At 63.0% G+C, this 14,945-nt stretch overlaps 1 protein-coding gene across 1 annotated transcript; it reads left to right on the forward strand.

Annotated features, from left to right (window-relative positions):
• Positions 1-342: 342 nt before the first annotated feature.
• On the forward strand, positions 343-14,499 carry BESB_022720 (uncharacterized protein; the record flags this gene model as incomplete). Its single annotated transcript, XM_029360974.1, has 13 exons — positions 343-3,327; positions 3,993-5,106; positions 5,397-5,595; positions 6,071-7,554; positions 8,138-8,545; positions 8,980-10,259; positions 10,678-11,150; positions 11,403-11,524; positions 12,301-12,418; positions 12,717-12,809; positions 13,294-13,480; positions 13,854-13,997; positions 14,288-14,499. Coding segments are annotated over 13 exons (8,819 nt in total), but the record flags the coding sequence as incomplete, so codon positions are not given.
• Between the last annotated feature and the right edge of the window lie 446 nt (positions 14,500-14,945).

The raw sequence follows: 14,945 nt of genomic DNA on the forward strand, positions 1-14,945 counted from the left end.
TGAACCACAGCTCGTGGACTGCAGAGATAGACGCAGAGAAGGAAAGACGCCAACAGAGAGAGAGGATGGGGAGCGCGCGGCGAGGCCGTGTAACCGGGGCTACGAAGGGAGGACGTCTCTGCGGTAGCATCTGGTCGTGTCCTCTTTCCGTTCACTGCGTTTTTTATCACTCTTGACTGCATGAGCTGCCAGTCGCGCGGCCGCTTTGGAAGCACTCGTCTCGCTTTTTGTCCTCCCGTCCGCCTCTGCGGCTGCCTCACTGTTGCTCTGCGTTGCCTCTGTCCTTCTTTCCCGTCGTTCCTGCGTTCCTCTGCGGCCCAGTGACTTCTGCGGGCTCCCAGCATGAGCGTCAACACAGCTGGTGACGGAGCTGCAGAGTCGCCCCCCGACCTCTGTGCTGCTCCATCCGCTCCCGCCTCCTCCTTCAATCGTTCGCAGCCTCACGCGTCGCCGAGTCGAGGCCCGTCGCCCCGTTCAGCGGCTCTCAGCTCGCCACTTCCGCCGCCCGCGAGGCCTCGGCCTGCAGCGCGGGGGGCGTCTGTCTTTTCCTCTTCCTGCCTTCCGCCGCTGCACGCTTCCGCCTCCTCGCCTCCTCGATGCCTTGTCGGGGTCGCGTCTTCAAATCGCGTTCCATCTCGTGCGTGGCGCGCGGCGGCCGCCGAGGGACTCTCCGCGCCTCTCGTCCCGCTGCCGGAGGCGGCGACGCGGGCGCCTGAGAAGACAGCGAGCGTCCCAGCTAGCGAGCGTGTGGTCGCGGAGCGGTCTGCGGCGGATCGCCCGCGCGTGCTTGGCGAGGAGTCTGCCGACGCGCGGAAGGCGGAAAGTGGAAGGAGCCTCGGGGAACGGAGGGGGGGACCCCGGACGACGCTCAGGTCTCTCTCTGTCTCGTGGCTTCGGCGGCCGCGACGTCTGCTTGGCTTGATCTGGCAGTGTCTGCTTTATTCGTCGCGCCTTTTCATCTCGTCGCCTGCGTCGTTCCGCTCTTCGTCACCCCAGTCAGAAGGGTTCACGTTGCCCTCCGCGTCCCCGGCTGCTCCGGGTCCCGCCAGCGGCGATGAGGATGATCTGGGTAAGGCGGCGGCCTTTTTGAAGGCCTTTGACGCCGAGCGACGCCGCCACCCGTCCGCACCGTCCATTCTGAGAGCTCTGCATGCCGCCAGCCTCCTGTCGCCAGCGTATCTGCTCGGCGTCCTCCGCCTCCTCGAAGTCATCCTCGCGGCCCTGCTGCCGCTGTTTCTCAAACGCCTGGTGGCCTCCGTGGAGGCGCCGCTCCCGGGCGCCTCGCCAGATGGCTGGCAGGGCACGTCACTGGCTCACGCGTCTTCCTCAACACTGCGCTCACCTGAGGGGTGTTGTGAGTCGCCTCCGGCCTCCGGATCGGCCTGCCGGTCTGCCCACATAGCGGCGGCGTGTGCGCCGGCGGCGACTGGCGCGGCTTCGCCGCTGGCTACGCCGCTATCGTCCGCGTTGGGAGATGCGTTCCACGACCCTGCGGCGCTGGCGTCTGCCGGCGACCCCGGCGTGGCTGCGTGGTCGGCCGCCGCCTCCTTCCCGCCGCTCCTGGCCTCCCTCTTCGCTCTGTTTACGGGGGAGGCGACGGCTGAGCCGAGCTCCGGCGGGTCGCACGTCGTGGTGCGGCCGCGGACGGAGGACGACGAGTTTTTGGAGGCGCGCATGCGCCACATTCTGCTGCTCGCGCTCGGCATGGTCGTGTGCAGCCTCGCACATGTCGCGCTCGGCGTTTACGTAGGGCAGAAGATGCGGCGCGTCGCCGTGGACATCAAGGTCGCCCTTCTCGCCGCCGCCTTTCGAGTGGTCGTCAGCCCCGGGGGAGGCGAAGGATACGCGCGCAGACGGGACACGAACTTCCGCCCGCAGCTGACGCGAAAGCGCTGGGAGAACGACGCGGACTGGTGCCGGATTCAGAACGGTGAAGGGGAAAGCCGAGGCCGAAAAAGCCGTGGACACACGCCGGACGGACCCGACACCACCCCGCGCCCGTCGTGGCGGGGCGGCGCGACACCTCGGTTCATGGGCTTCGGTGCAGAGACACGCGACCGAAGTCACGACGACAACAGACAGCGATTAGGCCCAGAACGGGAAGCCCGCAATGGGCACGGCCGGCGGGCGACTGCAGGCGAAGGCCGTGAGAGACGTCGACGCAGCCGCGCCGAGGAACAGGGCACTTTGGTCGATGGGGAGAGCACTCCGCAGTCGGGGTTAAACCCTAAACCCTTTGGGGTCGGCGGGCCTTTCGCCGACTTGGAAGACCGAGCTCGCGCTCGTGAGCATACAGACGAGGAGAACGAACTTGCCGGACGGGCGTCGAGCGGCGTTGGCAGCCAGCGCCAACGCAGCGGTGTGGAGCGCCCCGGTCCTGCCTCATGGGACGCAGGGCAGTCCGCCGATCCGCCCGAGGCGTCGCTGCCGCTGCACTGGGCGCGCGGCGCGGAAAGGCGTGGGAAGGAGGGGGCCGCTGCCTCGAGCGTAGACGAGGCCGCCGCATCTGACGTCGTTCCTGCGGATCTCAGGCAGGCAGAGCCGATGCGCCACGAAGCATCTGGCGGTCGGTGGCTCGCGCGCTCGCCTCGTTCGGACGCCACGCCTTTCGACCAGCCCGGCAGCGGGGGGAAAGCCCCTGGAGCATTTGCGCCTTGGGCGCCGCGCGAGGATGCAGAAGCGAGTCCAGGGACGGCTCCGAGCACCATTCTGGTGGGCAGTTCACAGCAACCAAGATCGCCACTTTCGCCTGCGTGTCAGGAGCGTCATGCCATACCCGGCCGTTCGTCGCGTGTTGCCGCGTCCGGCCCTGCTCCAAGCCCCTCGCTTTCCCCTCGCCCGTCACTGACCCTGTGTCACTCAGCGCCGCTCCTCTCCGTCGCATCATCTTCTCTGTTTCTGTCAGCGTCTTACTTTCCATCTCTTTCTGCTGGGTCGTCGTCGCTCCGGGCGCGGGTCAGGGGTGCCATTGAGAACGCAGCCTCGAGGGCGCTGCGGCGGACTGCCACTGTCATGGGTGGCCTCAACACCGCGGCTCGCGACGTCGCAAATTCAGCTGTGGCGACCGCAGCGGCCGCGACGGCCCAGTTTGTGGGCGCGGAGCGCTCAAAGAAAGGCAGGCGACTGCGCCGGCGGGAGCGACGAGGGGCGTGTGGCAAGCAGGCAAACCGCGGGAGCGGGACCGCAGCAGGCGATGATGAGGCGGCGGCCGGGGAGGGGTCAGACGAGGATGGGCCGAGCAGCGAAGCTGGAGACTTGTCCGGCGTCGACAGCGACACAGACGACAGCAGCGGAGACGAAGAGGACGACGCAGCGTCGCTGGCGACGGTAGGGGCCTATCGGCGGGGGGGAGAGGGGGGCGCACAGACACAGACGCTTTCAGTCGTTTGCGTGTCATACAGATGTGCACAGAGTTTTGTATATATGGCCGTCACCAAAGAAGCAGAACGCGCGATCGGCGCGTGGGTATGCAGAGCGAGTACGCAGGCAGTGGGTTCGAGAGGACTACATTCATGTCTTCGTAGAGGTGACCCGCTGCTGGACTTTCTTAATACATCCCGTGTCCATCTCACCGCTCACAAGCCGAGCCACCCTCTGCAAGAAGCAGCATGAGCAAGCAGTGTCTCGCACCACCTCCGGGGTCCAACTAGAGACATCGCGGCTGCGCGGAGGGTGGCAATGGCAGGAGTCATTCGGTTGCAGTTTGTTGCTCCTATAGAAATGTCTGATTTCGTTCCCGGCGAGTTCGCCCTCCAGGTCCCATATCTGTCAATTTTGCTACACCTGGTGTTTTGCCCGTGTGCCCGCGCGTGATCCCATTGTTTGTCGCGTTTGCGAGTCAAACGCGCACCGCCGCAGAGGCCGCGCGCGACTGGGGCCGAGAGCTTCGTCTCCGTATCCGACGCTAGGTTTCGGCCGTCAGTTGTGCGCTGTCTAACTCGGTGGCGAATGTGCTCATCTGGCTCGCGCTTAAATGCTCTGTGTGCATGCAGGTCTTCAGCTGGGCTGACGAGGAAGAGGGCGGCGGCGTCGATGGCGCCGAGACTAGCAGCTGCGACCCGCCTGTTAACTTCAGCCTGAGCAGGACCCTCGCGAGACACGCACCTGCCGTCAAATCGTCATCGCTCGCGTCCCCTACCTGGCCGGCGCCTCTCCAGATGGACTGCGGAGGGCCGGCGCCCGGGCTGCCGCTGGCGAGGCCCATGTATATGGAACCCACAGAGGGGACACGACAACGGCGAAGGAGCAGTGGCGACATTGCCGCCGTCGCAGCCGCAGCCGCCGCAGCCACAATAGCTGCCTTTCGGTCTTCTTCGCGTTTAGCGCCTACAACGGATGATCAGGCACTGGGCTCCAAACGCCGTTCCCTCGACGACCGCGGCACTGGATCAGCGACCGCGCGTGGCGCCTGGGACAAAGCGGGGGCTGCAGTAGCACCGGCACCTTGGAGCTCCGCGTGGCAGCAGACGAGCGTGGATGTACCGTGGCCTGCCGACGTGCCCGTGCCCTGTGAATCTTTCTCACACGGCGCGGGGGAGCGCCGTGGACGCACAGCTGGCGACGGCCCTAGGCGGCCTATCGCCGTCACCAGAGCTGACGTTCAAGGGACGACTCCCACGGACTGCGGGTGGCGTTCCATCTGTCGCCCGTCGACAGCCTCAGGGTCTGCGCCTGCCGCCCGCCGGTGCGCATCTGCTCCTTCGCTGCCTCCCGGTCTCTACGACTTGACAACTGTGTCGTTCCCCCAGCAGACTGGAGCCCTTTGGTCACCCGACACGGCGTCATCTTCGGAGCCTTCGAAAGCCCGGTTGTGGACGTCAGCGACGCGCCAGCAGGCCAGCTGCACCCGGAGAAAGGAAGCGAAATGGCGAGAGGAGGGCACCAGTCGCTCAACCTCCAGTGGGAAGCAAAAGCGCCAACGGGGGCCGCGCTCGGGAGTCGTCCCGGTGGAGCTCACCACACTGCTGAGTGTGGACGGCGAGCGGATTCAGGGCGGCCTCTGCACACTCCACGAAGCTTGGGCGACGCCGCTGACGCTCGCCATGACGCTCTACTTGATCTACTTCCAGATTCCCAAGGCCTTCCTCCCCGGCCTCATTGTGTTTGGTACGTCAGACAGAGGTGCAGAGGCGCTTGACGCCCTCTCGCGGAGTTAAGAAGTCGGCTTATGTGTACCCGGGCGGCCGAGAGGTTCATGCCGCATTTGCCGATTTCACCCCTAAATGGCAACTAGTCGTATGAAGGGAAGCTGTCTGCGTCCGCTTGACATATCTTTGGCATGCATGTCTGGGCAGGATCCACTTGTCGTCGTCACCATCAATCATGTTTCCTCGCGTATGCACTTTCCCGTTTCCGGGGATCGCCCATGCCCTTCTCATCTTCCCGCTCGTTTGCAGGCATCTGTCTCCTGCTTCAAGTTCACCTAACGGGCTACCTGCGCCACCTGACGCGGCGCCTTATGGTCTGCCGCGACGCGCGCCTCCACGCCTGCCGCGAGTTTTTCGCTCACTTTCGACACGTGAAGCTCCTTTGCCTCGAGAGATTCGCCTATCGGCGTCTGCGAACGCTCAGGCAGCACGAACTCCAGCGGCTCAAGTAAGCGGCAACGCCCAGTAGGACAGACTCAGAATACTCATCCGTCTGTGTCGGAAGAAGACTGAGTGTCCCCTGGGCGACTCCGTGAAGCGAGGCAGCAGCGGGCGATGCCCTGTCGTCCTTCGGCGGTAGCAACTGGGGACAAATACACACACGCGGGGGTGGATGCGCCGTACCGGCTGCCCCGCTCGACGCGTAGATACCGTGTACTGAGCATGTATGTGTTTGTCCGCTCGCGAGCACTCGTTCTATCGGTTTGACGTGTGCTTGGGATCACGCAGACTCGCGGAAAAAGGCGTGGACATGTGGCCTATGCCTGTTACCAGACGTAGGGCGCAGCTGTATGCTTGAGCGCCTGACGGTCATGACGAAATCAACTTTATCGACGTATTCGGGTAACTAGTGCAAATCTCCGTGTGAGTGTGCGACGTCCGGTTTTCATTGTCAGTGCGTTGGTGTGAGGGTGTCTGCTCAGGTGGCGGTACTATCTGCACGCGTGTGGCAACTATTTCTTTATCTGCACGCCTCTAGTCGTCAAGGTCGTCGTCCTCTTCTCGCTTGTCCTCGCCCGTCAGAAGCTCACTGCCGCCTCCGACATCTTCTCCTCTCTCGCTCTGATCGACCGCGCACTCAACGCCCTTAACATGCTGCCGCTGCTCTTGGCCGAGTTCACAACTGCGGCGGTGTCCTTCACGCGCCTGTCCACGTTCCTCTCCGCGCACTGCAGAGACGCGGACTGCGCGCCCTCGGCGAGTCTGCCGTCTACACGGCACGGCGGGCAGCGGCGCAGGGACTCGAGGGAGAGCACGACACTGGCGCGGTTGCGGCTGCAGCGGCCTAGGCTCCAACACGCACAGGCAGCCGGACCAGGGGACGAGGAGAGGCGTCGCGAGAGAGACGCCGGCGAGGTAGGAGAGAAGAGGCGAGAGGCAGCCATGGCAGAGGCAGGTGCGACCGACGTGGAGACTCGCGACCGTCAAGGCGCTTTTGGAGATTTTACCCAGGAAAGCAAAGCCAAAAAAGCCGTCCATATCGTCGCGCCGATGCCCGCCGTCGAGGGAGCGAGGGGGCATGCGGATGGGCTAAGCAGTCCCCAGACATCTGCATGGCTTCAGCCCCCTACATGGGGTGCTGGCGAGGACAGACGGGACCCCGCAATTCTGTTGCAGGGTTGCTATTTCTCTTGGCAGTCCCTGACGCCATCGGAGCTGTCCGAGTTCTCGCGGGTGCTTCGCGTGCCTCTCGCGTTTCCTATCGCGTCCACACGCAGCGGCACCGCGTCGTCTCGTTGTTCGTCTCCGCTTTCGACAGCTAGCCCGTGCCCGCCGGCGGCCGGGGCGCCCGCCTTTGTGGGGGCGCCGCTGCTGTCCAGTGTAGCTGGGCCCTCTGTGAGCCGCAGCAAAGTCGTGTTGAAGCACATCGATTTGCGCGTGAACTCCGGAGACCTCACCGTGATTGTAGGCCCCTCGGGGGGCGGGAAGAGCAGTCTGCTTTGTGCACTGCTCGGCGAGCTCGTCCTGATTCACGGCTCCGCGTTCCTCCCTACGCAGGGCGGCAGGCAGCACCGCCGATGCCGAGCTGGGGAGGATGGAGAGGACATCCGTGCAATGGGAATCTCCAGCGAAAAGGAAAACGGACGTGAGTCTGACTGTGACAGGCGGACACAAGCGGGGACCCGTCTATGGACACCCGCAGGCGAAGGCGATGAAGGAGAGAACGAAGCATCCGACAACGAAGAGGAACGAGCACAGCTGAAGGACGGTGGATGGGTAGCGGGATATGCCGCACAGCAGCCTTGGCTGTTTGGAGGCACAATTCGAGAGAATATTCTCTTCGGCCGCGAGTTCGAGCCTGAGGCTTACCACAAAGTCCTGACTGCATGCGCCCTACACAGTGATATCGATAAGCTCGCATGCAAAGATCTTACGCGGCTCGACAGTGGAGGTCAATGCCTGAGTGGTAAGGTTCGGGAGTATTGCCTTGCCGACATTTCAGCCTCGATAGGCTCGGGCTCAGGCCTAGGGCAGGGGAGCGGAATGTATGCAAGTTACCGAGTGTGTTCCCACTTCGCAGAGGCCTTCAGTCTCGCATGTGGGCCGGTGTGTTCGTTCTCTGCATACGCCAGTGGCGTTGCGTGTTTGTCTCCTTGTCTATGGGCTGGCGCGAGTCGCTAACAGTAGGCATGAGCATGCAGTCATTCGCCGCTCAGCGCTACCTGCGGCAACGCGTCAAAGCAGTCGCCTGCCGCGCGCAGAAAGGGCTCTGTGCGGCTTTCGCGTTCCGCCCCTGCGCGCCGCACCTCGTCGCTGCAGCTATGGCGCCGGCTGTTTCACGTCTCAGTCTCCACGTGCGCAGGTTCCGACAACGACTCTCTCCGCCGCATGATCGCGCACCATCATCTCTCGCTCCCGATTCTACCTCACGCACCCCATTGCTCAGGACGGTGCTCTTGATGCCGTTCGCCGGTGCGGGCCTTCATATTCGTTGCGTGTTTTGCATATCTAGTCGCTGTCATGTCGTGTGTCATTTGGGCTCTTCTCAGGCGGCCAGCGTGCCCGTGTAGGGCTCGCCCGGGCGGTGTACGGCGCAGCTCTTGCGGCCAGTTCGCCCGCTCCATTTTCGTCACCACTGCGAGCTTCCGTCCCCCCTTCCGCGTTGTCGCTGTATCGTCCCGCGGCCCCGTCGTCAGTTGTCGCATCCTCTCAGCTCTCTGCTTCGCCGCCTTCCTCTGCGGTCGGCGGGTGCCCAGCAGGCTCTGCGGACGGCCTTACACACGGCAGCGACTTACAGAAACAGCCTCGTACTCGCCGACTCCCAACGCCTGCGCCATATGCATCCAGGCGAGTCCAAAAGAACGCAGAGACTCGACTGTTTCTTATTGATGATCCCTTCAGCTCGCTGGATGCGGTCACCGCGATGTGGGTCTGGCGCCACATTTTCGCCGAAGGAGGTACGCGAGCGCTTTCCCGATTCGTTTTGAGGCCTGCGCATCCGTTGCTAGTCCTCCGCCGAGGCGATTCTGAGCTGTGTAGGAGACGTCCGACAGACGCTGAAAGCAGGGGCGTGTACCGCAAGGATAGGCACGCCTTCCAGCTTTTCCTTCGTCCGCCGGTCGCGCTGCTGCATGCGCTAGATGGGCATCCGGTGACTGTGGAGTTCGCCACGACGCTGGTCCCCTGGCGAGAGAGGACGTGGCGTTTCGTGTCTGTATTGTTTTGCCAAGCTTCGCAGTCGTCTTCTGCAGCATTTCTGTGCATTCTCTGGGCGTACGCGATGTGCAGTTTGTAGCTGGGCCGCCGAAAACGTTGGGCTAGAGCATCAGCTCGGCAAGTGGAAGGGCGTCGCGAAGCCGTTGCCTGGTGACTTCCTGCGATGTGCGTGCAGGCATCCTGTGGAAGCACACCGTTGTGCTGGTGACGCAAGCGGCGTTTTTGAGTTCCGTGCCCGACGCGCCGATTGCGTCTCTGCTCTACATGGAGGGAGGGCACCTAGTCTCGCTCCGACCTGCCCCTTCTGTTTTTTCCTCGTCGCCGCTGGTAGGGTCGCCTGCCATCTGGCCTTTTGCTTGTGCGTCACAGCCGTTCCCGCCGGCATTTGCGTCTCCCCCTTTCTCTGCCTCCGCGCACTCCGCGCCCCACGCTGGCGGGGCCTCCGCACCCGCGGGTCCTCGCGGGGTTCTCGGCCTCGGCGACCTGTCTAGCGAGACCCCGAACCATGACTCCGAGTCGGGCGCTCAGCGCCACGAAAGTCTCTCGTCTCTTGCTGCCGCGTCATCGCGTGGTGGCGCCCCGCCGCTTCGACAGGGTCGCCTCGGCGGAGCCCCTCAGGGGGCGGGGGCAGGCTCACGGGCGCCCAAGCCCCGAAGCGTCGGCGGCCGGGCCGACACACCTGCGACTGCTGGGTCTGGCAGCCTGACGCGTGGCGAGCTGTCGACGTCCGCGACTGTCCTTTCCGAGCCGGTCGATGGAAAAGGAACAAGCTCCAGCGGAGAGCGAAGCAGCTCCTACGGGAGTCTGTTGCGCGCCTCGTTTCCGCGGGTCTCTTCGTTTAGCTCCGAGGCCGCAGCCCCGTCACGCGCTCGACTCGGTGCGCACGCTGACTGCCCAGCGGCCGAGGCAAAGCCCCAGGCGACGGCGCCTTCGTGTGTTTCACAATGGCCAGCAGCTCCACGCCGAAGGAGTATTCGCGAAACGACTGAGGAAGATATCGTGGAGGACGCGGCCGGCGGAGGGGAGACTCCGGAAAGCCACGGATGCCGAAACAGTCGTCGCGAGCGTGATTTGCAAAGCGGAGTGGAGGGCGCGACGCGCCTCAGCTCTAGCGCACTGCATTCATACGCGGCCAAGGCACGGACGGGTGACTCGCCTCGAACTTGCCTAGAGGGCGGACTCTGCCGCCCGCATCGAGGTCGCCAAAATGAAGAGGAGGCGCGCGCGTGGCTCGCCGAGGGTCCTGAAGTGCCGTCGCGCAGCACAGCATTCGGGTCGCGCATGCGTGGGGCGCCGGAGACGAAGATCTGCCGAATGCGAGAAGGGAGACACCGGTCGGCTACAAAAGAGAAAGAGAAGCCTCCGCACGCCGGCGTCTCCGATAGGGCCCTGTGGGGCGTATACATACGCGCGGCAGGCGCCGGCCGCGTGATTGGAGTCCTCACCGCCTGCATGGTAAGCTCTCGGGCAGAAGCAACGGGGAAGAAGAGGCGCTGGGTGAGGGCGAGGCGCGACAGTGGACGAACGCGCACCACACCGAGTGAAAGCACGCCGACCCGCCAAAAGACGCACACACAGAGAGGAGTCGCCCGAAACGCAAGCAAACTGACGACGCCGAGAAACCTGGCCTGCGCCCGCCCACCGGGGGAACAGAGGCGACGAGAGGCGGGTCGTGAGGGCTGGCAGGAACAGGACCGTGGATGTGAGAGGACCCGTCTGCGGGCTGCGCAGTCTGTGCGGATCGTCGTCGGCATCCGCAGCTGAGCGCCCGTGGGTGGTGCTCTTTAGGGGCTTCATGTCCGGTGGATTGGGGCAGTGTTAGTCTTCGTGGAGCGAGCACGCGTTGTCTGGCGTGCTGCGTGTCTGCTCGCAGCTGCATGCTTACGGCAGCGCCTTCTGCGACTACTGGGTGAAGTGCTGGACGACCAATCGGCTACCTTTTCTCATTCCTCTTCCGCTTCTCACTTGCTTCGTTTCCTTGACGACTTCGGCGTCCTCACCGCCACCTTCAGCTTCCCTGCCGTTCCCGGCTGCGGCAGCGTCGTCGCTTCCTGAGAGCGTCGCCTCGTTCTTCACTTCCCTCTCCTCGTCGCTCCGCTCAGTCTTGCCTTTTTCTCTTTCCTTTTCACTCTCGCCGCTCTTTTCAGCGGCGGAGGACAGCGAAGCGGGAACGGTTCTCACCGCCGACGACGAACAGAAATGGAGGGATTTCAGCTTCCTGTGTGTGTACCTATTCGTCGTCTGTTTTTCAATTGTCCTCTGCGTTTGCACGACGTTCGGATACGTGCGCTGTGGCCTGACGGCCGCCAGGGCCTTACATGAACGAGTGCTTTCTTCTCTTCTCAGGTAAGGAGCGGCTGCGTGCTTTCGCCTTTATGCGTTCGCAGTCACGGCGGACTCAGTCTGCAGGGAGAGAGAAAACAAGCGAGACTCTTTGGGGCGGCGCCGCGTGGTGCATTTATCCCGTTTCCACACGCCCGCGCTTACAAACAGCGATATCCGGTCGGAACGCATCCAACATTGGTGTAGCCAAACATGTGTGCATCTACACGCTGAACAACCAGCGTGGCCTCGTGTAGGCGACTCGTGTTTTCTCAGGTCGAGCAGCTCATGGGTGGAGCGCACGCCGCTGGGCCGCATCCTGAGCAGATGCAGCGACGACATCTTCAGCGTCGATGAGCAGATTCCCTCCGCGCTCCATCTCTTCACCGTCATCGCAGGTATGGCGCATGCGCAGCAACTGCCCGCTGCTCAAGATTGGGGCCGTGGCGCAAAGCGCACGCGACGGGAAAGTGCGCGAAGCGACCGCCCACGCACGCTGAGCCTTGTCGGACCCGTTCGTCTCACAGACTTCATCCTTTATCCCTGAGTTACAGGACTGTTTTGCCGAGTTGCAGGCGGCCCTGTATGTGTGAATCCGCCTGTGTGTGGCTGGCGTGTGCGAGCGCCAAGTGGACGCAGGAAGATCCGTCCACAACGGCAGCCGCGAGACTCACGCGGCCGTTGCGGCGACTCTCCCACACTGCCCCAGGAGACACGCAGCAAGTTACATCAACTACGCCTTAGCGTCCTGTTCACGAAACAGCCTCTGCGCTGGTCTTCTAGCCCCTGTCGCTTCACGGAAAACCGTCTGTGTACTCTAAACAGGCCACACTGGGAATCGGCTGACGCCGCGCGCCACTGGCTGTATATGCTACACGCAGTTCTCTCTTGACTGAATTTACAGAAATGGTCATTTTGGGTTTGGGGTTCCGATACTGGTGCATCTGGTATGTCCCACGCACTGGGCTGCGCTTCAGGCTTTCCTCCGGAAACTGAGTAGGTGCACACACATGTGTATGCATATACAGATATGTTTACCTTTATACATATATATATATATATATATATATAAACCCTAATATATATATATATATATATATATATGTATATGCTGACGAGCACCGTAGCAGGCACTGTTGTTGGCTGTCGTGCGCCACTGTGTGCGACTCTTCAGTCACTCTTTCTGCCAAGCTGCTCATGCTGGCGGGAAACGCCCCCCTGCTTCTCCTCGTCCTCCTGCCGGTCGGCGTTTTCTTCTGGCGGACTTCTGCTCGCTTTCGGTCATCGATCAAGTCAGCCACGAGAGTCGCGGGGCGCCAGCATATCCGTGCATGCTGGCGGCGAAACCGCCGCCGTTTTTGGGTGGGATGGTGTTTAGAGGCCGAGCGGTAGGGAGAGAATCTGGTGGGCGCCCATGTCCTCGGTGTGCCTTTTCGCTTCCGTGTTTCCACTGATGGGCTCCGGCACCCGCTCATTCTCTCGGCGCTCGCTCCCCGCATGGGGGCCTCTGACGGGTAAACGCCCTGCGCGCGTAGCATATTCGTGGTACTACTACTTCGTGCGGTGCTGCGCGTGTGTCGGCGTGTGTAGGGACCTGAAGAGACTCGAAATGCTGACACGGTCGCCTTTGCACGAAAAACTAGCGGAGGCCTCGACGGGCAGTGCGACAATACGAGCTTTCGGGTAGGAGGCCGGTTACTCGCGGCTCTTCAGTCGCGCAGTTGCAGTCCCTTTGTTCCTTGTTGCGCATCGTCATATCCTTTGATCTGCTTGAGCTGTCACTGCGTTGCCATGCGTCGGTCTCTCCTTTGTTCGTTTTCTGAGTCCTCTCGCCTTGCTGCGTGCATGTCTCAGCTCAATATCCTGCCGGTCGTTGGCGGCCTCTGGCCCCCTGTGTGTTTCACCGCCCGTTCTTCCGGTCAACGTTTTTTCCCTCGGCGTCTGACTCCGCATCTGCTGCACTCTTCCAGTACCTCGCGGGCGCGACCGGTCTTAGCATCTAGGGTAAACGGTAAACCCTGTCCCGACTCGTTGGATGATGTGGACCTTCGCATTCGGCAGTATTTTTCCATGTTCCCTGTTACGACTTCACCCCAGTTTTTCATTATTTTTTCCGTTTCTCAGAGGTTTTAATACAAGATGCTGTTGCTGGCGGCTGTGTTGTCAGCGCGCAGAACCGCTTCTATAAGAACTGCGTGGCGAAGCTCGGCGAGCATCGGCGCGTGGTGCAAAATAATCAACTTCTGCAGGCCTGGCTGTCCTTGAGGCTGCAGGGCTCCGGCGCGCTGGCGCAGGGTGCCTTCCTGTTTATTGTCGTCTGTCCCGTCGTGCTCGTCCCGCAGCGCCTGCGGACGGTAAGGACGGGAGCTCTGATAAGGGCCTCAGGCGACCCCGGACGAACCTCGTGCCCCCACGCGAGGCAGGGGAGGTGGGGCTGGGGGCGCTGGGGGGGGCGGAGCACCCTCGAACTGGGGACTGCGCATACCTGGCCGTGCGCGGCCGCGACGGGTGCAGAGGCGAGAAGCCATTTGCAGACGCCTGCGGATTGGCAAGTTGAGACAGGGCGCCAAGCGAGTCTCGGGCGATTGCTGGGTATCTCTGTGTGGGTGTGTGTGCGCAGTCGCATCTGCATGCATAATCGAACGTATACGCCTTGGCTGTGCCTCGCTGTGTGTGCATACATTGCCCCATCGGCGCACATACCTGCGACGTTTCTGCTCCGTTCAGATGCAAGGCGAATTGGCGGCCGTTCTGGCTCTCGGCCTCTACTCCACCATGCCGCTCGTGCGTCTGCTGACCTCGCTCATCACCTCCGCCATCCGCGCGGAAATGCAAATGGTCGCCGTCGAGCGCCTTTGCGAATACGCAAATGTCAGTCTGCCGTGCCCGAGGCTGGCCTGGGTCCAGTCGACTGTGTAGACTCGCTGTTCGCTTGTTCTACTTCGCATGTGTCGACGGATGAGGCCAGCGGGGACAAACGGGAAGACACAGTCAGTGCAGGTGTGGGGCCCCTGAATTAGCGACCCATGTGGTAGCGTTGCTCAAAGCCGTTACTCATACTAACCGTTGTGTGGACACGTTTCCCAGCGCGCGCATCTGCATACGCACATGCCAATTCTGTTGGATGCTGGTCACGCACTTCTTTTTGGTGCTGCGCGCAGATCCCGCCTGAAGACCCATCCTACGACCTGCTCTGTTGCCGTGCGGGAGCCTCCACGCTGCCGCATTTCAACTCCACACCTCCTGTCCCCCTGACTCTCAAGGATCCCAAGTCCCTGTCAGCGTTGCCCTCGTCGTGTGCCTCTGTCTCGTGTCCCCCTCCGCCGGCATCCGCGTCTGCTGCGACTCCTTCTTCGTCTCGCGCCCCGTCGTCGTTTGACCGCCCAGGCAAGGCGCCGCCCCGCTCAGGCACTTCGCCTCCCTCGTCGCCCACGTGCCGGAGACTCGCCTTGCCTTTCGCGTGTGGCTCGCCGTCCACGGCGTCGCCGCGCTCAGTGGCGGAGTCGCCTGGCTTCGCTGCCACGCAGTTCGTTCTGCCGTTTCTCAGTCGCGAGGCCTCATGCCCCAATCTGCAATCCCTCGGTGCGACGGGGCCCTGTAGAGACGTGCTGCGTGGCGCGGCGGAACCCCAGGCGCTGTCTGCGCCTTACGCAGCGTCGCCGCCCCCGTCTGGATGTGGTTTGGCCTCACTCGAAGCTGAGGCTGGCAGCGACAGCGGGGCTCTCCAGTCTGTTGAGCCTCCCGTGGCGCGCGCAGCTGGCGACGGGCCCCCGGACTCTGAAGACGAGCTGCGAAGCGAGGAGCGAAGCGCGGGTGGGG

This window comes from Besnoitia besnoiti, chromosome XII (genome assembly GCF_002563875.1).
Source record: "Besnoitia besnoiti strain Bb-Ger1 chromosome XII, whole genome shotgun sequence".
In the NCBI taxonomy this organism is placed as follows: domain Eukaryota; phylum Apicomplexa; class Conoidasida; order Eucoccidiorida; family Sarcocystidae; genus Besnoitia; species Besnoitia besnoiti.